Source organism: Schistocerca americana, chromosome 3 (genome assembly GCF_021461395.2).
Source record: "Schistocerca americana isolate TAMUIC-IGC-003095 chromosome 3, iqSchAmer2.1, whole genome shotgun sequence".
Taxonomy (NCBI): Eukaryota; Metazoa; Arthropoda; class Insecta; order Orthoptera; family Acrididae; genus Schistocerca; species Schistocerca americana.
The window spans coordinates 726,101,029-726,126,463 of NC_060121.1; the positions used below are offsets into that span (position 1 = coordinate 726,101,029).

The 25,435-nt window shown below is 40.0% G+C and overlaps 1 protein-coding gene across 3 annotated transcripts in view; it reads left to right on the top strand.

Moving 5' to 3' along the window:
- Positions 1–25,435, top strand: part of LOC124605601 (breast cancer type 1 susceptibility protein homolog) — a 267,314-nt gene that overhangs the window by 166,343 nt on the left and 75,536 nt on the right. For 2 of the 3 annotated variants that reach the window (XR_006978661.1, XM_047137393.1), the window contains exons 8-11: positions 1,652–1,735; positions 2,308–3,108; positions 10,035–10,402; positions 22,869–23,011. Coding sequence is in view for 2 of the 3 variants with exons in the window: in XM_047137393.1 (XP_046993349.1) it covers positions 1,652–1,735; positions 2,308–3,108; positions 10,035–10,402; positions 22,869–23,011 (1,396 nt within the window). In the remaining variant the exon portion in view is untranslated. The remainder of the gene's footprint in view (positions 1–1,651; positions 1,736–2,307; positions 3,109–10,034; positions 10,403–22,868; positions 23,012–25,435) is intronic. The other variant, XM_047137394.1, reaches the window with a different exon arrangement.

Consider the following 25,435-nt stretch of genomic DNA (forward strand, 5'->3'; position numbering starts at 1 on the left):
AATCCACGGAATGTTTGTGATAACGTTGTTTTATGGTCTTCGTTCATAAGTATCATTCACTAATAAGAAAATTCGGGGATACACATTACTTTAGAGTGGTATGTAACGCCACAGTCTTGTCTTACAAAAAAACTAACCTTTTACAAATTAGGAGAGCCCAGGCTACCAAAATCTTTGTTGAAGAGTTCAAGTGCTCTGCAAAAGCGACAGATAGCACAATATGAGGAAGTCCCAAGTTTTTCTAGAACTGACAGTTGAAAATGGAATGGAAAGAATTGAGGGAATTATAACCTGTGTATATTGGGTACTTCTGTACCTGTTTCATGTGTATTCAATTAGAATGTTCAAATGCTGCCCTATAGGGTGTGGACACTGCTGAGCGCCCCTCAGCTTGCTCACAGGCAGGTGCAACTGAAGTAGGCTAGGTGCCAGGCTTTTAACCAGCATATAGCAACGAGTAACTTGTACTTACAAGAGAACAGTTGGATCAAAGATATTTTATGTGCATTTATAGACCTCCATTGAAACTTTACCAGTGGCATTAATCACTAAGGTCTTCCCTCCCTGTGCTTCAATTATATTGTGTTCTTCATGCACATTAACATCATTTCTTTGATGAACCCATGAGTGCTATGCCACAATGCTTGGCATTGGGCTCACATTAGGATGTGATTCCCCATTCAGCCATTTAGATTTTGGTTTTCTGTGTTTTCACTAGATGGGTTTTAACAAATTGAGATCCGGCGAATATGGTGGATGTTCAAGTTGCACCACCCCTTTATTGTCAGGAACTGTTTGATGATATTGGCCGTGTGTGGGTGAGTGTTGTTGCGAACAAAAAACCAGGAACCTTGTTGTGCTTACTGGGATTGTACCCTGCGCTTACTGGGATTGTACCCTGCATAGACATTGCATGAAACGGATCAAAATTTCAACGAACCATGCAGCATTAAACATTGTTCCCTCAGGTAGAAATTCCTTGTGGATAATGCCTTGACTATCAAAAAAGGTGATGAACTTCGTTTTGATGCATGATATTTTTGGCTCTGACCTTTTTCCGGCAAGGTGATGTCGGAGAACACCATTCTGTGCTTTGCTGTTTCATTTCGGAATCGTACCAGAGACACCAGGTTTCATCCTTGGTGACAGTACGGTTCAAGAAATTGGATGTCGTATTCACCGTTTCAGCAAAATCCTCTGAAGCCTCTAAACGTGCCTGTTTCTGATCATCAGTCAGTGATGTAGCGCAAGACTTCAACACGTTTTCCTCTTCCCTAACTCCCGGGTAAGGATTTGTCGCACAGATTCATGGTTCATCTGCAGTTCATCCGCTATCATGCACACAGTTAATCTACGGTCGTTCATGATTAATGTCCTCACTTCCTCAATGTTTTTGTCGCTGATGATGGATGCTGCTCGTCCATGACGGGGATTGGCAGAAACACTTTCCTGGCCTCCTTGATAACGGGCAAACGACTCATACACACACTTCATGGACAGTGCTTGATCCCCATAAATATGTACCAGCATTGCCTGCATTTCTTTTTGTGTCTTTCCAAGCTTAAAACAAAGCTTTAAATTGATCTTTTGCTTGTTCATTGTCCTTTCTCAGTTCAGAACCAACGCACTAAACAAGCACTTCGTCCAACAGGTCTAACGCGGAACACCCACGATGCTCAATTAAACTACGGTGCGTGCAGGTTGTCAACACTGGCCGCTACACAGGTGCAGCATTGTGAGTACCCAGCATTGCTGATCGACCATCCTGGCTTCATTCCTTGTCAGAGGTTGTATGTTAGATTTCCTTTCTGTCTCTAATGACCGTGTCATTGATGAAACATTTAACCCTAATCTTTCCTTTATAAAGCTTTCTAGTGTGTTGTATGCATTACAGCCCCACTCTTGGAAGTGCTTCAACTGTGTAATGTGGATAACCATGCATCTTGATCTTATAACCCATCTGGAAAAGGAAGGCATATGTTCCTCTATTTTCATATAGCTGTATTATTTTATTGTCTGTTACCATGTTGCTATATCCATTTGTAATGTGAGTTTCTGTTTCTGTAATTAGTTTCTGCTCTGTATGCCAAAATCGTAAATTTAACCGGAAAAGGATTTGGCCAATATTAATTTAGTAACATCCTAGAATAACATCTCCTGAATATGTTCAACGTACAGAGTTAATAAATCTCATAAATAACAAACTGTAGCTTTATTCATTGTGATTACTTACCAATAAAACTAAAAGCATACTGAAATAGTATTTTTGTATATTTATACGTGCTAAAACAGAAATTTGTGTTGCAGTGCCATCTACCCGTGAGGAGAAGACCAGTTGGGCCCCTTCTGAGAAAAGTCAAACGCAGAGCCAGCATAGCCAGTGTTTGAGTCAGCCACCTTCTAAAATGAAAGTGGATGACTCAGCTGCCAAGCCAAGTGTCAAATACGTTCACAGTGATAATCCAAAAGTGTCAGATACACTGGACAGAACCCCAATGCAAACTCAGAGCCAGAGAAACACTCCATCTGCATCAGTTACCATAGACAGACCTCTCACACAAATGCAAAATTCTTCTTCTCAGGCTAGCTTTTCAAAAAAGACCAGTCAGGAGAAATCTGCTGTTCAGACAAAACATTTGAAAGGTAACTCCCCCTCTGGTGAAACACATCCCAAGAACAGCAATACTTTACAAAGTAATTTGTCCAGGACCCCACAAGCTGTCGTTGACAGTGAAGGAGTTTGCTCTCAGTTCCAACAGAGTGACTCAGCAGATAAACAAGGGGTGTCTGTCAGTGAGTCCCAATCACAAAAATCAGGTGAGATGGCATTGGTAGTATCTGGCTGCAGACAAAAACTATCAACGTCTCCTTCAGTACGTGGCACAGAGGGCTCAGTCAGTAGGTCCAGCTCACAGAAATCATGTGCGGTGGCATTGCCAGCATCTGGTAATACACTAAGACTGTCAGCATCTCCTGCAGTGCGTGACACTGTTGGTACTCCTGTGACGAAAGAGTTAATGACTACAGAGAATGGGAATTATTTTCCATCTTCTCTTCCACAAGGTGACGTTAGTAGTCATGATACACTACGTGAAAATGGTGTAGTAGGTGAGTGATAGCAGTAATTACTTTCATTTATCACGTGTAAAACATACTGTTCAGTTTCTGATGTATGAAAACTTTTTGTGGCTTAACATACTAAATTCATAAATGTGGAAAAAATATTTCCATCACATATTGAGGTTAATGCTGCTTATTTGAAGAAATATGTATTCCTTATTACATTTAGTGAGAATCTTCATATGTGACGGAAGTTTTTATTATTTCAGGCTTTATGTTATACATGTACATCTACATTTCTGCAAACCACCTTGAAGTGCATGGGAGAGAGTACGTCCCATTGTATTAGTTATTAGGGTTTCTTCCCATTCTATTCGTATATGGAATGTGGGAAGAATGATTGTTTGAAAGCCTGTTTGTGCTTTAATTGTTCTAATCTTGTACTCATGATCCCTATGTGAGTGACACGTAGTGGGTTGTAATATATTCATAGAATCATCATTTAAAGCTGGTTTTTGAAATTTCGTTAATGGACTTTCATCTATCTTCAAGAGTCTGCCAGTTCAATTTCTTCAGTATCTCTGTAACACTTCCCCATGGATCAAACAAGCCTGTGGCCATTCATTCTGCCCTTCTCCATATACATTCAGTATCCCATGTTAATCCTATTTGGTACAGGTCCCACACACTCGAGCAATATTCTAGAATGGCTCTCGCAAGTGACTTGTAAACAGTCTACAAAGACTGATTGCACTTCTCAGTATGCTACCAATAATTATAAGTCTACCACCTGCTTTACTCACAGCTGAACCTATCTGATCATTCCGTTTCATATTTCTACTAAGTGTTTCACCCAGGTCTTTGTATGAGTTGGCTGATTACAACTGTGACTCATTGATGTTATAGTCATAGGATACAATGTTTTTTTTCATTTTGTGAAGTGCAAAATTTTACATTTCTGAACATTTAATGCAAGTTGTCAATTTTTGCACAACTTTGAAATCTTATCAAGATCTGTCTGAATATTTATGCAGTACTTCATAATAGACCACTGCATCATCTGCAAAGAGTGTGAGATTACTATTAATATTGTCCTTAACATCGTTAATGTACAGCATGAATAGCTACGGTCCCACCACACTTACATGGGGCACACCCAAAGTTAACTTCTACATCTGACGAGGACTACCCATGCTGTGTCCTCCATACTGAAAGGTTCTCAATCCAGTCCCAAATTTCACTTAATACAGCATATGATCGAACTTTTGACAATAAGCGTAGGTATGGTACTGAGTCAGATGCTTTTCAGAAATACTGCAGCTACCTGACTGGAATGATCTGAAGCTTGTGAAAACCAGTCTGCTTGTGTCTGTATATGTGTGGATGGATATGTGTGTGTGTGCGAGTGTATACCCGTCCTTTTTTCCCCCTAAGGTAAGTCTTTCCGCTCCCGGGATTGGAATGACTCCTTACCCTCACCCCTTAAAACCCACATCCTTTCGTCTTTCCCTCTCCTTCCCTCTTTCCTGATGAGGCAACAGTTTGTTGCGAAAGCTTGAATTTTGTGTGTATGTTTGTGTTTGTTTGTGTGTCTGTCGACCTGCCAGCACTTTCATTTGGTAAGTCACATCATCTTTGTTTTTTATATATATATATATATATATATATATATATATATATATATATATATATATATATATAATCTTTCTGCTTGTTTTAGTTGTCCTTTGTACTTTATTAATCATTGTTGTCACACTTGCATCATGGTCACTGATACCACTTTCAATGTGGACATCGTCAAAGAGGTCTGATCTCTTTGGCACAATTAGATCCAATATATTTCCATTGTGAGTGGGGCTCCGAACTATCTGTTCTAGGTAGTTTTCAGAGAAGGGAATTAACAATATTTCATGAGATATCTTATCATGCCCACCACTAACAAACTGTAATTTTCCCAGTTGATTGTTGGATGATTTAAGTCTCCACCAGTGATACAGTATGACAGGGAATTTACGTGCAAGTGAACTGAGGTTTTCTCTGAAGTTTTCGGTTACATCAGGAGATGGCTCTTGTGGGAAATAGAAAGATCCAATTACCATTTTATGTCTGTCCCTGACACTGAATATTACCCAGACAATCTCACAAGCAGTTTCAGTTTCAGCCTGGGTGGATTTGCCTTCCTTGTCTACTACGACAAATATACCACTTTCATTTCCCTTTAGCCTATCCTTTTGATATACAATTATTTTCCCCCAAAAAATCTCACTGGTATCAATTTCAGGTTTCAATCAGCATTCTGTACGTGGTATTATGTGAACTTCACTAATTTTATCTGTGGGAGACATTTCTTTTGATCTTACACTGATACTTCTGGGTTCCTACAACTATCTGTAAGATAAAGTGAAATGGGATGTCAGGATGTTTGTTTAATCAACTTCTTTATTCTGGCGCTCGACCCTAGCAAATTAGGAACTGCTTGATGGAGGCATCCAGTTGCCTCTCATGTGAAACAGTAAACGTCCACCATTGCTGACAGTGCAAAGAGTGGGCCCAAGTGTGGTGTCACTCGAATGTCACTGTCAGTTATGTCTCTGGCTGCAACCATAATGACAGCATGCCAGCGCAGCTGATGATTCTGCGCGGGGAGAGGGGGGGGGGGGGGGGGGCAGTGAGCAGGTGGCTCTCTGCTCAGGCAGTGGCTGCTTTAGTGACTCATGGTTGAACAGTGGACGGCGTACTGCATTCCAGGATGTCGCTCCATGTGTCACAAGCTTGTGGTGTAGGATGTGATACTGAGACAAGAATATTTTAGCACACAAATGGCTGAGTACTTGTACGCTCCAGACTATGTTTGTTTAGTGCTCAAGACATGTACTCGGAACATTTCCGTGGTGACAAGTGAGGAAAGGCTTCCATCCTTCCTCTAGTGTACTGTAGTGTTGGCTGTTGCCATACTGCGCCCAGCTGGCTCTGCTTCGCAATGTCTGTTGGCTGTGTTTTGCTTTGCAATTCATAACACTCTGCCTACCAGCATCTAGCTATGTTGCAACTCACTTTCTCTCTTGTATACTTTTTGACCAAATACTGTTTATGTGCTGCCTGTCGTTATCTGTATTGCAATCAGTGTTGCAACAACTTGCGTGCACCCCATACACATTCAGCTACATGGGTAGCAGCCTCTGATGTGTAATGAACACCTGACCCGTTTAGGGGGACCCTAAACCTCTGAAGTATCTGGTTCAATCTTTCCACAATCAGTTCTGGTGACAATGTTGCAAATTGTGAGCTGTGTTGAAACTCAGAGTGCGGAGCTGGTCTTCTCAACCTTCTCTGCCAGTCACTGGAATGATCCAAGTATGACCTCGTAGCCCAGATGACAGTCATCATTTGTTCCAATGTGTGCCACAGTCTGCAGCTAGTTGCTCCCTTTTCCCTCAGTGGCTGCCAGAATAGCCTCTAAGGCATGTTGAGTGATGTCCCCAGGTGTACACACTGAGCGCATCTGGTGTCCTTTCTCGTTCTCTTACTGCCATTTCTGTGAGTGGTAGAATCATTGACCGCACGTTTGAACTGCCAACGATTTGTAGACCCCTACCATTTTGCATTTGCCTCCTCTTGGCACTGGACAAAACAGGTTTCCCCAAAATGGGTGAAGTGAGTTCCTCTGGCTCAGTTTCAATTTCTGTGGAAGACAGCACCCTGAGTTCTCCCTGGTCCCCGTGCACCTTAAACAAGACTGCTAGATGTACCAGCGTAAAACCGCTTGGCATAAGTGCGTGAGTAACGACAGATCCTGTACTTTCTGTAGAGGAGACAGGATGGACAGGAGAGGATAATACCTGGGATTTCTTTGGTACCAGTACCACAAGTACATGACTCTCGGGAGCTTTTCCAACACACTGATTCAATGCAGCTGCCAGTCTTTCGACAGCAGACAGAGTGATTTCCAGCTGCTTATGAATGTCAACCAACTCATCCTGTGTTTGAGATTAGCATTCACAGTGGGGCTGCATTTTGGCTGGTGCAGTGTATTACAGGAAGTTAACTAATAACTGTAAACTAAGCATGCTGATTATCTTTTAATCTGTTGAACAAAAAAAGTACTAGTTCTCTATAAGGACTGAAGAAAATACACGAAATGAGATTTGTAATGAGACAACAGAAAACCCTGTGATAAAAAATACTAGTTTCCTAAAATGCTTTGAGGTTAATTAAAATCGCTAACAAACTCAAAAATAAAGTTAAATTACCATATATGCAAATAATATGTACTCCTCTTTAAGGGAAAGTTAGATGTAATACGATATGGTAGTTATAATATCTGCTACATTAAATAAATCACAAGTGCTGATGTACTAGGAATTAGATTATGCACAGGACAATGGTAACTTTTAATTCTTAAAAATTTTTAAATTCTTAAAACTGCTCTTTTATTTGCTTTGATATAGATTGAAATTCAGGGTGGTCTATTCTTTGACAGTAACTTTGATTCACAAATGCTGACTTGCTAAGTTGTCTAAAGGACTTGTACCAGCAACTTATGAAAATGTAGTTTTGTAACTCTCCAAAAATTCTCAAAAATAACCTACTTCTCAATAATTATACAGTGAAATTAGAGAAAGATTGTTTTGAACAAGGATTGGTCTACTGTACTAAAAAATTTTACAAGAGCACAAGTAAGTTTAAACCTACAATTGAAGAGACAGAACAGCATGAGTTTACTGCAGCACTCACTAATGTTCGAAATTTAACAGTAAAAATGGGTAATGGGTATTGACACAATCAATGAAAGATTATGCAGAAATGACAAAAACAGTAAAATATCTGAATCTAGAATTTCAGATCAGCACACGACTCTGCACACATGGTCTAATACGAGGTGCATTCAAGTTCTAAGGCCTCCGATTTTTTTTCTAATTAACTGCTCACACGAAATCGATGATACTGGCGTTACTTCTCGACGTAATCGCCATGCAGACGTACACATTTTTCACAACGCTGACCCCATGATTCCATGGCAGCGGCGAAGGCTTCTTTAGGAGTTTGTTTTGACCACTGGAAAATCGTTGAGGCAATAGCAGCACGGCTGGTGAATGTGCGGCCACGGAGAGTGTCTTTCACTGTTGGAAAAAGCCAAAAGTCACTAGGAGAGGTGAGTAGGGAGCATGAGGAATCACTTCAAAGTTGTTATCACGAAGAAACTGTTGCGTAACGTTAGCTCGATGTGCGGGTGCGTTGTCTTCGTAAAACAGCACACGCGCAGCCCTTCCCGGACGTTTTTGTTGCAGTGCAGGAAGGAATTTGTTCTTCAAAACATTTTCGTAGGATGCACCTGTTACCGTAGTGCCCTTTGGAATGCAATGGGTAAGGCTTACGCCCTCGCTGTCCCAGAACATGGACACCATCATTTTTTCAGCACTGGCGGTTACCCGAAATTTTTTTTGGTGGCGGTGAATCTGTGTGCTTCCATTGAGCTGACTGGTGCTTTGTTACTGGATTGAAAAATGGCATCCACGTCTCATCCATTGTCACAACCGACAAAAAGAAAGTCCCTTTCATGCTGTCGTTGCGTGTCAACATTGCTTGGCAACATGCCACACGGGCAACCATGTGGTCGTCCGTCAGCATTTGTGGCACCCACCTGAATGACACTTTTCGCATTTTCAGGTTGTCATGCAGGATTGTGTGCACAGAACCCACAGAAGTGCCAACTCTGGAGGCGATCTGTTCAACAGTCATTCGGCGATCCCCCAAAACAATTCTCTCCACTTTCTCGATCATGTCGTCAGACCGGCTTGTGCGAGCCTGAGGTTGTTTCAGTTTGTTGTCACACGATGTTCTGCCTTCATTAAACTGTCGCACCCACGAACGCACTTTCGACACATCCATAACTCCATCACCACATGTGTCCTTCAACTGTCGATGAATTTCAATTGGTTTCACACCACGCAAATTCAGAAAACGAATGATTGCACGCTGTTCAAGTAAGGAAAACGTCGCCATTTTAAGTATTTAAAACAGTTCTCATTCTCGCCGCTGGCAGTAAAATTCCATCTGCCGTACGGTGCTGCCATCTCTGGGACGTATTGACAATGAACGCGGCCTCATTTTAAAACCTTGCGCATGTTTCTATCTCTTTCCAGTCTGGAGAAAAAAAATCGGAGGCCTTAGAACTTGAATGCACCTCGTACAAAGGAAAATTCAAAAGTCGGCTTTTACTTGTAAATAAATCCCTTAAAACTAAGAGTGAAACCAGTCCTAATGACACAATTCCACAGAGTATCATTTTCTTAGTTTTGCTCTATGAAGTGTGGAACAGACAGTCCTGTTTCATCACTTATGAACTAAAGTCGTAAGAGCTTAAATGAACCTCTCACTTGTAAGCATTGCACTTTTCATGGAAGTAGCAGCAGGATTAACTAGTTGGAGTTCACACTTTAAGAATTATAGACTTCAATTATCGATAAAAACGATAATATTTACCTGTTCTGCACTCTGTGAAGTGAGAAAGCCTGATGAAATTGTTTGTTTCTCCTAGTACACTATTTCTTAATGACCTCTGACTTTGATGCAAATTTGGAAAACCAGTTGAGGGATTTTTTTTTTAATGCTTCTACTTGATGGAAAAACTATAGGAATCTATGTAGACCGTTAAACTACCGTAAAAATGAATGAACTCTGCTAGACAGTCCATCACCTAAAATGATACCACATACTAAGCTTTTGGTGCAACACAATGGACATTGTCACTTATTTCACCATGCATGTCACTGGAATGTTTCCAACCAATATCAGCACTTTAAGTGTTATTGCTATACGGAAAGAAACCGATCACTACAATCCAACATTCTATGTATGCAGACTTCATTGCTCATCTCGTTTCTCCATTTACGAGAAATTAAACTTTAGTGTGCAAAAGTTAAAGTGCTTGTATGCTGAACATCAGTCACTTGTTTTTCTCATTTTCTTTATAGGAACCCAAAATGGAATCAATGCAGAAGACAAATATGCACCAAGTGCTACACTCTTCAGTTCTGATGAGGCTGCTGAGGAAGACTATGGACTGGGAAACAGTCAGTCACAATGCAGGAAGAGAAAAGCACCTGAAACTACACCACCATCAAGCAACAAGAAAACCAGAAGAAGAAGTAATACTGAGTTGGATTCTGAACCTATTGATTCAGAAGAGCTTATGTGTCGAGTAATGGATGCTGTTGATAGAGAACTTGGATTACCTCCCAGAAAAGGGGAATCCAAGCAAGAGACCCAGAAATCTAAGCCATCTACACTGGAAATAACACCTGGTACGCAGTTGTGCTCCCAGGAAAGATTAAATATGCAGGTAATATTTACTTCTGCTCGATCAATATTTATTCTGCTGCAGCTGTTCGTATGTAAGAACCTTTGTTACCTTTCTCAGCCAGAGATCTGATTTTATTCTCATATCCAGTTCATGTGAATTAATTCATTAAAGTCCAATTGCGACTCATATGCTGACCACACTCATTAGTGCAGAAACAAGAGAAAAGATAACATCAACATAAACCAACAAATGACTTTTTGCAGATTGTGTTAGATTAATAATAAATGAAAAGCACCAGTTTGCTTTTGTTCTACAATATTATTTTTTTTGCTAACTGGTTTTCGGCTTACAAGGCCATCTTCAGACATTTACATTTTTAATAGCAAAGACAAGATCCAGTTATTAGCCAACAGTGGGGTATACAAAATCACCTGTTCTGATTGTGACAAATTTTACATTGGTCAGTCAGGCAGAGACATATCAACTAGGCTGGCTGAACATGAACGCAGCTGGAGGTTGCAGAATTCAGACTCTGCATTTGGTGAGCATGTACTGAGTGAGGGTCACAACTACCAGCCAGTGTCCCATGTACTTCACTTAGCAAACAAAGGCCATAAACTCAACCTGCTGGAAGCCCTGGAAATTAACAAACATCTTGCTCACAGTCCAGATCTCATCCTAAATGACCAGACACAACTCAACACTTCCCCTCTCCTAAACTTCATATAATCATCTTTGTTGTTGATTACTTCCCACACTCTCTCTTCCTACATATTCCCATTTTCCTGTAGTCATTAAGTTGTTTTATTTGTTGCAGTTGTCTTTGTATTCCACATATGCTGTAGTTTCAATAGTTAAGGGTTTGCTTTTAACTTGTACTTGCATTACTGTCCATGTTTAAATCCCCTTGTAGTTTTCTCATCAAATACTGTTCATATTTTACTTTGCTCATTTATTTAATGTAAACTGGTATACAGCCACTGCTTTGATTATAATATTAATGTTAAAATGCAGTACCACCACACTCTCAAACTGTAGGTTCCCTCAAACACCTCAATTTTCCTGCATTTACTAATTTCTGTTTATCTTATTGATATTGCTTAAGTTCCTCGTGTATTCGGTATTTACATTGACAACTGTCTCTTCTTTTTTAATTGGTTGTGTATCACTCTCCATGTTTCATACCTCTTGATGCAGCCTTGTCTAGTACTAATTTTATCTTATTTTATTAATTTTGTTTATTAATAGAAACTGTTATGTAGACATGCTATTCTTATTTTGTGCTAAAGGTTTTCCTGTCAACTCGATTGTTATTTATGTACTGTTCAGTTTTTACTATTTCATTGCAAAGATGTTACTCACTGTATGTTTCTACTTCACTCTAGATGTGTTACTTCTCTTCCAATGTTGTCTGCTAACATTTAACTCCTTTGGTGATAATACTCAGTAAATGTCTGAAGATGGCCTTGTAAGCCGAAAACCGGTTATCATATAAGTAAATGTCTGAAGATGGTCTTGTAAGCCCAAAACCGGTTAGCAATAAAAATAATATTGTAGAACAAAAGCAAACTGGTACTTTTCATTTATTATTATAATGTTGTTCTACCAAGAACCGACGGAAGATTCTGTTAATGTGTTAGATTACTTTGTCAGTGATAGAGAAAAAAAGGATGGACTAGGAAAATGTCATAATCAAGCAATGGAAACCTCAGGTAGGAATATCAACAATGTAGGAAGAGACAGATTGCTACTTACTGTAAAGAAGACACGTCAAGTTGCAGACAGGCACAATTAAAAGACAGTCACATAAAGTTTTCGATCATAGCCTTTGTTAATAAAAGAGAGATGCACAAACCATTCACACACATGAAAGCAAGTACATCTCGTGCACACATGACCGCCAACTCCAGTATCTCCGACTGGAATGCAACATCATGTGGGATGCAAGAAGAAATCTGGAGGGGACAGGGAAGGGACAGTTGTGTATGGGTGGGCAGAGAGACAAATGCCATCTGGTGGAATGTGCAGAGACTAGGCTGCCAACAGGTGCAACATAAGGAAGCAATGGGGCAGGGAGGTGCGGGAAAAAAGAAGCAAAAATTGATAAGAGCGGGGAAAGACAGGCGGAGGGGCTGCAAATAAAAAGGATGGGAGATGAGAATGGGGAGGAGATGATAGGACAGAGAGGGTGGAAACTGTTGGGTGGAGGGTGTAGGGACACTATGTTACCGTAGATTGAGGCTGGGATACTTATAGAAGCGGAGAATATGTTGTGAGGCTAACTCCCATCTGAGCAGTTCAGAAAAGCTTGCGGTGGGGGAAGGATCCAGATGGCTCAAGTAGTAAAGCAGCCATTAACATCAATTGTGTTATGTCCAGCTGCATGTTGTGGCACAGGGTGGTCTACTTTGCTCTTGGGCAGTTTGGAGGTGGCTGTTCATCCTGGTGGACAGCTGGTAAATGACATTGCGGCTTCCACAGGTGGCCTGGCCCTTGATGGGGTAGGATAAAGTTGTGACAGGACTGGAAGGGGAAGTGTAGGGTGGGTGGATTGGGCAGGTCTAGCACCTGGGTGTTCCACAGGGATATGATCCTTGTGGCATTGGCTTGGGATTGTGAATGGTGTAGGGATGGACTAGGATGTTGTGGAGGTTGGGTGGGTGACAGAACACCACTTCAGGAGAGTTGGGTAGTATCTCGGATAGGATGTCTCTCATTTCAAGGCACAGTGATAGGTAATCGAAGTCCTGGCGAAAGATGTGGTTCTGTAGTTCCAGTCTGGAGTAGTGCTGGGTGATGAAGGGGACACTTCCTCGTGGATAGTTCTTAGCAGTGGTAGGGGGATTGGGGGTGTGAGGGGAAATGGTATGGGAGATCCGTTCGTGGACTAGGTGTGGGGGATAGTGCCTGTCTGTGAAGGCCTTGGTGAGACTCAGCACAATGAGCAAGAGAGTTTTTATCACTTGAGATACGCTGTCCTCAGGTGGCCAGGTTATATGGGAGGGTTTTTTTGGTGTGAAAAGGATGACAGCTGTTAAAATGCAGGTACTTTTGGTTGGTGGGCTCTCAGATGCCGCCTAAGCCATGGAATCCCCTGAAATGGCCTAACTGTGAAGATTCCTTTCTCTGGATCCCACTCTTTCTTTCACAGTGACCTACACCTTTTCAGATTCCCGCCAATACCTGGCCCTCACAAACCTGGTACTGCAAAAACACATTGTCATGGCACAGGCATCCCTGAACCATCTCTGCTCCATCCTAAAGATAACTACTACCAACAGTCCCTGCTCCATACATCCCTTGGTCTCCCAACACCTGGAGGAGCATTCCAGACACCACCTCCACTAGTTATCCAACCTGCTGACATCCGACTGCCATCTTGGGGCACCACTATCCAACCCCTATCATACCCTCAATGTTCCTCTCCGTCCATCCCTCACAGCAGCTAAACCCTGCCCAGCTGACCATTTTAACTTGCGCCATTCCCCAGAACTCTCTACCAACTCTCCACCAAATCCAGAGCCAAAACATTCCTGTAACACTGTTGTTAAACTTCACACAAAAAGCCCTCACTCCACAGAAGTTTCAGTCCTATCCAAAGGCCTCACCTTTAGTCCTATACCCAAATTTAACCTTGCTGGACTTGTCATAGACCTACTCTTCTTCTCCTGATCCCTGCAGTGGAAGCACTTCTTGCCACCAATCCCTCCAACCAAAAACACACTAATTTCAACATTGAACCCTGCCTCTTCCAGTTCATAGCACTATCCAACCATGATACTCCCCACCTTCCACCTAACTACCCGCTAGTCACCTTTCAGGAATTCCTTACCGCCAACTTAACCTCACCATCCTTCCCCAGGTCCATTCCTCAGAGCTCCAATCTTTCAGTAGAAGAAAGAACAGCCATACACAACCTCAAAACAAATTCTGACCTAATCATTATACTTGCAGACAAAGGTTCCACCAGTGTTGCTATAAATCACAGTGAATATCGGCAGAAGGCCTCCCGCCAATTATTTTGTCTTGTCCGCCTACAAACTCTGCCACAGTGATCCGATCCCAGAGCTCCAGCACAAACTCCAGTCCCTGCTTAAAGCCTTAGGTCTTTCCCAGAACATCTCCCCTGAGTCCATTTCCCTCCTCACTTATATGACACCCCACACATCCACCTTCTACTTGCTCCCTAAAACCCACAAATTGAAGAATCCTGGACACCCCATTGTGGCTGGTTATTGAGCCCCTACCTCCAACCAGTTGCTTGTAGTCTAGCCTCCCACGTCAAAGACACCAACCGCTTCCTTCACCAATTCTCCATCATTTCCACCCTTTTACCTCCTGGATCCCTACTTGTCACTGTTGATGCCATCTTCCTATACACCAAAATCCCTCATGTCCTTGGTCTTACCACTATTGCACACTATCTTTCCCAACGTCTTTCATACTTCAAACCCACCACCCCATTCCTCAAACTTTATCCTAACGCACAACAACTTCTCGTTTGAGGGGAAGATACATTAACAAAGCTGTGGCATAGCCATGGGCACCCACGTGGCACACTCCTAGCCAACCTTTATTTGGACCATCTAGAGGAGATGTTCCTACCCTCCCAAAACACCAAACCCCTAATCTGGTTCAGGTTCATTGATGATATCTTCAAGATCTGGACTCAGGGCATTAAGACGCACTATCTCTCTTCCTTCACAACCTCAACACCTTCCCTCCCCTCCCAATTGCTTCACGTGGCAACATTGTGTGTGTGTGTGTGTGTGTGTGTGTGTGTGTGTGTGTGTTAAAGGGATCTTGTTACAGGGATGAACAGTTGTTTCTATGATTCATAAGTTTGAGAATACCCATACCTGTTTAAAAATTCATAAGTTTTAAAGCGTCTATTTCCTAACTGCAAATGCCACACATTTTTTTTCCTGAGGTACTAGGTGTGGTATACATCAGCTGTGAAACATACTACTAAGGAGACTCCCATGCAAGTTCTTAGAGATGGGTGCCAGTTCTGTTCTGAGAGTATACTAAAACTTGTTTGCATTTACAGAAATCGCCTCTTCTATTCTTTGAGTGCGAATTGTATTTTCTACTGCACTGGCTACTGCGGGGTGTGTGTACCAGCTTTTAAGTGCAAGAGAATTTATCAAGTATTGTGAGAAAATATTGCTATGGAAGTAGAATAATTCATAATTATTTAATAATACAAACCTTATGCCATTGTTTCACATGCTTCAAAATTGTGATAATCATCTTCAAGAAATGTTTTCAGTTAATCTTCATGGCTGACAATGATGAAATGGGATGAGTAGCATTGCATTGGATACTCTTCCTCTTCTAACCTTTATATGTTGTTGAAAAAGGCATCAAAATATTTGACTGTTTTCTGGTGTCACATGTTTATCATGGGAATATGGCAGTCGGCCTCATAAATGATATACCAGGGGTGTTGAAGGACTCCTCAAAAAGACGCCTATACCAGACACAAGCAGGAGAAGAATGTGGAACAGATTTACAAGTGGTTCACTGCCAAAAGCTTAACCCTTAATTGTATTAAAACTTATGTTCTTACTTAAGGATACTAGAAGTAGAGATCAGCGAGCACACACTGGACGAGGTTCATCATGTGTAGAAGCTCTTGGGCATCTTACGAATAATAAACTGAAGTGGCATTTGGTTTGGGATAAGTTGATAAAAAAGCTCAGTTTGGCCTGATTTGCACTCAAGAGATCTTTCTCATTGTAGTGATCTGCAGACAGTATTACTAGCTTACTTTATACTGTTCCATAGCTTAATCTTCTGAAGCGATGTAGGTAGGATTGAAAAAGTATTTATTTTACAGAAGTGTGCAACAAGAATGTTGTGTAATGTTGAGAACCAAACATTTTGCAGCAGCCTCTTCAGGGACCCAGAAATTCTTACACATACATTGGAATTTACTAATATGATGTGTGAATGGAAAGTAACCTCAGACTTTTCACAGGTAATGCAGGTATCTGTAATGAAGCTGCGCAAATATTCAGGGGTGCAAAGATTCTGTTCCAAAATATAGAATTGTGCACTTCACAAAATGAAAAAAGTGTAGTATCCTGTGACTGTATTACCAATAAGTCACAGTTGGAATCTGTCAAGTCATACAAATACCTGGGTGTAATAATCTGTAGGGATATGAAATGGAATGATCACATAGTCTCTCTCTCTCATGGGTAAAGTGTGCGGCAGCTGCAGTTCATTGGTAGAATATTAGGAAAATACAATCAGTCTACAAAGAAGTTTTCGAACAAAAGAGATGTGCGATCCATCCTATAATATTACTCAAATGTGTGGGATCTATACCAAACAGGACTAACAGGGGATATTGAACAGATACAAAGAAGGGAAGCGTGAATAGTAACAGGCTCTATTTGACCCAAGGGAGAGTCTCATGAAGGTGCTAAATGACCTGAACTGGTGGACACTTGAAGTTAGACGCAATCTACCCCATGAAAACCTACTTAGAATGTTTGTAGAAACAACTTTTAAGTTATAAATCTAGGAATATACTATGACCCCCTCTGTAGTGGTGGCCAGTTATTTTGTGCTAACATGCTACAGTCAACTGTAAGTATTGCGTTAACATTACGCCATTTCTCTTCAAAGGCATGCAGGTGTGCAAATAAAATGGACAGAAACAGATTCTGTAGTGCTCTCCCCATCATAAAGCTGTGTTGAGTGTGGAAATGCTGGTCAGTTCCACTACATTCAACTCAGAGAAGGGGCACAGCTGTCTCTGTGTGACAGCACATGGTATGTTATCCTTTCTGGCAATGTGAGTGCTACATTACTCACAGTGCCAGATCAATATTTTTCTTTGAAACTGTGTGTAGTGTATTGTACAAATATACAAGTATAAAGATAAAGGATTTTTGAGTTGCCATTGTTGCATTGGTGCCGTGAGTGAGTGGTCTTGTGCAAGGATGGTTCTTGTGATTACTACCCTTGTAAATCAAAAGGTTGTAGACAAGATGGTGGAAAAAATAGCAAGTATATGAGGAAATTTAGTATGAAAGTGTTTTCTGCAGATTATCTGGTATAAAGAGGTCCTTTTCTAGCAGATCTTTGAAGAGAAAGTGAGATTTGAAGAGTTTGAAGATCTACTTCAAATGTAAATCTAACAACAGAGGAGCATGGGACGAGGCTCACTGATTTGGCTTACGTAACACTGAAAATTTTGAAATACTTGCTAAGTATTTTGATGAGCTTCTTAATTGTGCAGAACCAATCCATAATCTTGAATACTCAAATGCTCGTGATAAACTAGAAGATGATTTACTCCCAACTACTAAAAAAATTGGAGTTATTAAAACTCTATAAAGCTTATGGTGAAGACTCTATTAGAACAGAACTTTCATAATGATCTATTCCAAAAATAAAAAAAGAGCTAAAATTAAGGTTTGAGATAACCTAGAAAACAAAACTCCCAGGGGAGTGGATGGTGGCTTTGATACATCTACTACATAATAAAGGCAATTACAAGGTGTTAACAACTACAGATTAATTTATTTGCAACAAGTTGCATATTACATATTTTCTATTATTACACTAAACAGAGTAGAAACAATGCTGGAGAGTCATTTAGGTTAATATTAAGATGGTTTTAGAGAGGGCAGAACATGTTCTGAACAAATATTTTTTCTGAAGTCAGTCATTTGCCACATATTACTCAATTCAAAAGATGTTTGTTCGTTTCCAAACAGCCACTGATTCCATTGACAGAAGCTATAGATATAATAAAACTATGTGAGGAGAAACAGGTTAAAGCCCTTTCAAGTTTCTAGAATATTTCGCCTTAGTGAGCCATAGAAAAAGATAAAACACTCTCGAGAAAATTTGTGTGTGTAGTATGAGATATTTATGAATTGCAGCTCATGTAATTGTACAACAGCCCAGTGATCAAGAGTATTGACTGACAATTTGTTGGCTTGGATTCGAATCCATCTGCCTCCACATTTTTTTATTATTATTTTTATTTTTTAATTGCAATGTTAAACAGTTCAATTTATATACTTAATTTCACTTTAGTTGAGACTATGTCCCTCAAAGTCAAAAGGCTATAAGCCACCACATTATAGTACATAGGTAAAATTTTGTACAAGCCACCACTGCCTCTACGTGTCACTCCCTCAGGAATTGTGGACATGAGATTAAACCAAGTATTAGTGGCATGTGTGAATATGGCTTCACCTACTGACTATGGTGCTCAAAAATAAGGAACATCCTATCCACAATCTTCACCTCATCCAAACTGGTATTCTGTCACCAACCAACTTGCAAAATATCTTGGTCCATCCTTTCCCACACTGACTCCAAATCTCTTGCCACATGGGTCACACCCCTACGGAAAAGCCATGTACCCATCCAGCATATTGTATTCCAGCCCTGTCACAATGGTAGCCTTCCCTATAAGAAGCAGGGCCAACTGTGATACTGTGATAGCTGTCGAATCATATGATGGGGTACTCACAGAAAACCGGAATAATATTGCCGTGGGCGGAGTGTGTGTAGTATGCATTTCTGCTTGTTTTCATCTGCAGTGATTGTTTTTTCTAATGCTGTTTTGTTCTTCCTTTATTTCTTATGATGGGAAGTTTAAGTGAACAACACACTGCTGTGAAATTTTGTTTTCTACTCAGTAAAAATGCCAATGGAACTGTTTTGATGTTGAAAACAACTTACCGAGATGACACTATGAGGAAACTCAAATTTATGAGTGGTTTGCTCGATTTAAAAATGGCGACATATTGATTGATGACAAATCTCATTTTGTTCGTCAATCAACTGCCAGAATAAATGAAAATATTGAAAAAATTTGAGAGCTTGTGCTCACAGACAGTCGGCAGGCAATTGATCGACTGTCATAGATTAGTGAGTTATCTTGGAGCTCGGTTCAGCGAATTTTAACACGAGATTTGAGCAGACTGGAGACTGGTCCTTCCACCAAGACAAAGCACCTGCACACGTGCCATCTCTGTTAGACAGTTTTTGGCCAAAAGTGGCATTATTCCGCTGCCCCACAAACCTTACTCACCTGATTTGGTTCCGTGCGACTTTTTCTTATGAAAAGGGGCGTGAAAGGACAGCAATGTGACATTGTTGAAGAAGTCAAGAAACAATGAGGGAGGAACTGGAAGCCATTCCTAAAGATGAGTACAAAAAATGTTTTTAGCAGTGGAAGTGGCAGTGGTACAAATGTAAATAATTGCTTTTTTTTAACGCCACGTTTGCTATAACTTCTGTACAGCTTTTTATGTGGACATGACCGCCAAGCAGCTCTCTAAGTGGCTGGCCAGTGCTAAACTGTGACCAAGAGTAGAGTTGACCACCCAGTGGTGTAACATGCTCAGCTTCAGTGGCTGTTTCATAACCTTGCCTTCTGAATCTCGCCCTATCCTCCCCCCCCCCCCATCCCCCCCCTCTACCCCCCTCTCCCCCCCCCCTCTCCCCCCCCCCCCCCTCTGCCCCCTTCTAACTTCTTTGACCTAAGTACTTGGGAATCAGCCATAAAACCCGTTCTTTGATTGTGTAACCCTCTTGGCTTTAATCTTTGGTAGCTTTCCACTAGCCCCTGTCCGGAGACTGACTTTAAGACATGTCCATATGCTTCCCCACATCATTCTATACTCATATCCCCCCTAACTGCTGTCTCCTTCGTCTACTCAGTCCTCCCACCTCACCCACTCCTCCAAGTCATTGTGGAAACACACACACACACACACACACACACACACACACACACACACACTTTTGTGTGTGAGAGGAATTTCACCAGTGCACATCACTATTTGATGGGCCTGCTGTCTGTCTGTTCCCATCATCCTTCCCTCCAACCATCTCTCCTACTCCCTGCTTTCTCCATTGCCCACTCCACATAATACTGAATACAACCCCTCAACCCCAGTCAACCTCCAGGACTAGTCAATGTAGTTATTTTGTACAACTGTGCAGATTTGGTGTTCTGTAAATAATGAAGAAGGCAATGTACTAATATGCAAGGTCAGCTGCAACTCAGAGTACTAGATTCAGTCAATCAGGCAGTTGGACTAACCACAGAGGCTCATATAACTGGTTTCATTTCCAACCAGTGCAGATATGAAAGAGCTGCAATGATAAACATCCAACAACTGTCATGTTGAAGCATGCTATGCTTATAAGATCTTATTGCTTAAAATCATCTGCTTGCTGTATAACGTCTTGTCCACTCTTGGAATTGCTTTTATACAGTTTCTCTACACAGTTTCTCGTGGGCCACTAAGGTCTGTGACAAAGTTGAGCCCAGCAGAGTTATGCTTGGCACAAATTAACATTGTTGGCCAGGGTTAAACAGATTGCTCTGCAGTGTAGTTCTGAAACTTTGTTTTGTAGTATTTTAAACAAGTAGTTTTAATCCAAATTTATTTACCCAATGGCTTCAACATATGATAGCCCAGCTGGTCAGTTGTTCTTTTGCATGCAATTGGTGCTACAAATAAATTTCAGTTCTGTATATCCCTGTGTAACCCTGATAGCACTGAAAAAATTCTCGATACTTCACATGGTGTGTGGCATAGTTGTCCTGATTCTCAATTTTCCCTGCTGCATAGGAACCCAAGAAAAGTTACTCAAAGCTCTTATACTCCCTTGAAAGCATGGGAAAACAGTTACCTTATGCTTTCTTGTTTCTTGGAAAAAAGGTTCTTCTTGCTGTTGCATATAATCCTTTCAAATTATGTTTGTGAGTCTTGGATGAAATAATATTTCTTAATTTGATGGTCATAGGTTCCTACATTTGGTACTTGAAACAATTTCATGAAAAAAGGTTTTAAACAACTGGAGAGAGTTGATATAATTTTAGTATTAGTATGGACTGAACATTTCAGTAGCCCTTAGCAAATGGGAAAACATTGTCAAATACGTATGTAGCAGTTCTTGTTAATAAAGCCATCAAAATTGCTTAATATCAGATGCATTGAAATTAATATCGGGGTTTTAAGGCTTTGTAGCATTTATTACATTCAACTTACAATTACAGAGGATATTTCATATGGAAAAGCAAGTCAACCAGTTTTGTTTCTATAGTTGTTACAAGCTCTAAAGCTTACCGATTACAGTTTACATGGCCAACTTTACTAACAAAACATTACTACAAGACAATAAATATTTTCTGGATCATGTCATCTTCAATCATGAATCGACATTTCACCTATGTGAAAATATGAACACGCATAATGTGCACATCTGGGAGGCAGAAAATCTGCACGAGATGCTGGAATTGCAACAGGACTCCCCTAAATTGAATATGTGTTTGTACTGTACCCCGGCTGAAAAATTTATCGGTCTTTCTTTTACTGTGAAGCAACTGTAACCTGTGTTTCTTATCTTGATGCATTAGACTTATGGCTCTTTCCACAATTTGAGAAGCTGAACCACAGAACTTTATTTGGCAGCAAAATGATGTAGCTCGGTAAGCGATTAGTTAAATGACGTATTCGACTGCTGAATTGGCTGCAAGTGGCTTGTATCACATGGCCACCACATTCATCCGATCTGTTGCCATCCAGTTTTTATCTTTGTGGGTTCATAAAGGTTCATGTATGTGGCTCTACTACCACCTTATCTACCCAACTTAAGAAACAGTATTGAAGCAGCTGTTGTAACAATTATTCCAGACACACTGGTCAAGACCCTGGAAGAACTTGCCTATCAACTCAGTGTGCGCTGTGTGACGAATGGTGCTCATGTTGAATACTTGTAAGAAAAACTGTTGAGTTGCTCTTTCATCTTATGTTTTATTTTTAATAAAGTGTTGTACATTATCAGGCTACAAAAGATGAAACATTATAAAGAAAATAAAAAATCTCACTCAGCAAACTTAATTACAGATCTGATGCTTTTAGTAGCCAAAACAGTGTTACAAATAAACTAATCCATTAAGTGATCTAGATTGCTGTATCCACAAAATGTGTACATACTTGAATAATATCCCTCTGGAGAACAAGTATTCGTTACACTAGGAACATTTATTTTTCCAGTAGCCTGTTGTTGAAGGTATTGTATCAGCAACTTAATTTTAGTGTATGGTATGAGTAGTATTAACTGATAATATTGCCTAGATCTATGTCCAAGGCGGTGTAGTCTCATTTGGTCTCAGTTTGAAAATAATTTTGAGATAACGACTGTTTCCACAATTACATAAAGACAAAATGGAAAATGTCGGAGCATAATGCAGTTACAATGCGCTTCCCTGAAAACATTCTTCATGGGCGACAATTGTGCTTCCACTCCAGCCTAATTTTAGTTTAGTTTACAATGAAGTATTTTTTTACGTGGTTTTTTTATGGCATACTGCCTACACCCTGTGTTCATAGGATGTACCATTTAATACCTAAATGGAATTTTAAGACTAGATTGTTTTATAAAAATAATAGTGTGAGCTCATTTAATGTGTTAATAACTGCAAGTAATATATTGCAGTGTCTTACTTTCACAGTATAAATTTGATGCCAAAAATTGTGGGCCACCATCATATCAGCAGACTCCACCACCACCATCATTGAGTGTCGCAGTGTTGGAAAGTGATGATGATGACGACGATGTAGTAGAGGCTACTCCAAGAGATGTCTCTGCCCACAGGTATTACTCTGAAATTGCTGAGTTACAGTTATCCTGATATTTTAAAAGTTACTACTGAATTTAAACTGTTATGTGTGTACATATCTATACTAGAAATTAAGTGGAAAATGGTACCAATCAAACTGGGATTGGGAACTGTAAGACTAATAAAGCACTTCATTGCTGATAATTAAACAATTCCAAACTTTTAATGATATTTGATCAAATAATTTTCAGTAGTTGATAACTCCACATAATGGAAACAGTTATTAGCTTCACTGAAGAAATAAAAAATAAATAAATCAGCACACTAATAAAACTTCTTGAACACAAACTTCTATCTGATAATGAGACAATAGGATGATACAAGCATGCTAGACATACATAAAGAAAATAAAGATCTAATAATGGGTAGTCCTTTCATCTTCTCAGTACATGTTCCATAGAAATTTTCTGTTACCTGAAAACTCTCCCAAGCAATTCTATTTAAGATGGTTGATGCATCAGGGAGCAGCATGACAGTTGTTTGCAAAATGGGAAAGACACTTTATGACTATATTTTGTAAGAGACAGATCTGGAGACCAGTGAATGGGACTCCAGCTGTATCAAGGGTGTACCATGAATACCTCATTTTGGATAAATGACCAGTACCAGTGGCAGCTGATGTGAGCATCTCACTATGGAGTACAGAAGCCATCACCCTACATGTGTACTTTAGCGTAATGCACATCACAGGGCTCAGAGATTAGCACATGTGTAGTAACTACGCTGTTTGATACTTGAAACATAAAAAAAACTGTGCCTTAGCTGAGGAGTTGTGATAGAGCTTGGATGAACTTCATTGTGAAATGCTTTTAATAGTATCCACAATAAAACACTGTCTTGAAATCTGGCAGAAAATCCATGTAAAGTATACTAGCAGAAACACACAATCTATACCTTCACTGTGTAGTGGCTATGTTAATGTTACTGATGACAGCACTGCTAATGCAGAGTACTAAGCATGGTTTTCTGAAATTCTTCCATTAAAGATGATGTAGCAAATATTCCAGAATTCAAATTAAGAACATCTGCCAATGCGAGGAACTTAGAAGTAAATAACTGTGGTATAATGAAGCGACTTACATTACTTAATAAATGCAAGTTTATATAGGAATTAGATTCTTTTCAGAGTATACTGATGTAATAGCTACATTTGTAACACTCGTGTACTGCTCACTCAATGAAAGTTCCATACCTAAGGACTGAAAAGTTGCACAGGTGATACCAGTACACAAGAAGGGAAATAGAAGTAATCTGTTGAATTATAGACCCATGTCACAGACATCAATTTGCAGTAAGATTTTGGAATGTATATTGTTTTTGAACATAATAAAATATTAGATCTGTTGCACATAGTCAGTTCAGATTCAGAAAATATTGTTCTTGTGAAACAATACTGGCCCTTTTTTCCACAGAAAGTAATGAATGCTATTTGTGCCAGATCTCAAGTTCATTCCATATGTGCAGATTTCCAGAAGACTTTCAACACCCCTCCTCACGAGTGGCTTCTGATAAGATTGTGTGGCTATGGAGTATCATTTGAGTCATGTGACTGGAAACTGATTTCCTGTTGGAAAGAAAATAGTTTGCAGTAATTGATGAGAAGACATTGAATGAAACAGAAGCTATATCTGGCTTTCGCCAAGAAAATGCGATATTTCCTCTGCTATTTCTAATCTATATAAACGATTTAGCGAGACAATATGATCAGTGATTTACTATCTAAGAAAGTCATCAGTAGATCAATACAAATTACATAATGATTTAGACAAGATGTGTGTATTTGTATGGTGCAGAAAATGGCAATTGACCGTGAGCAAGAAAAAGTATGAGGGTCTCCACAGAAGTACTAAAAAGAACCCATTAAAATTTGGTTCCTTGGTAAATAACACAAATTTAAAGGTTGTCAATTCAGATAATTCCCTAGAGAGTACAGTTACAAACAAGTTAAATGAGAAGCATCACATAATAAAGGTCCATCTTTTGATATGCAGCTCCTTGTATTGGCTGTGTTTGCAGTTAAAATGTTTTGATGTGAAGTCCACCAGTTATGCAAAACACCGTTTTTCTCAGTACCCAAACATGTTTCAGCACCACTGTGCCATCATCAGTGGGTTTTCATTTTTTTTTATTTATTCTGCAATGTGAACATTTTGTTAAATGATTATAAAATTACGTGCATTTTTACTTCAAACAACAGATCATTTCTTTTTGTAAATACCTTTACATTTGGTGTGCATGAACTTTCTGGATCACTGTTGTGTTAATTACTACAGGTAGCTTGTCATCTGCAACCAAATGATGATGATGAGAATGTTTTTTTGCTGGGAGTTAACCTATCCTCTAGAATGTAATTTAGTTTTTCGCAATGTTTTCACGCCTATTTTCGTATTTACTTACGT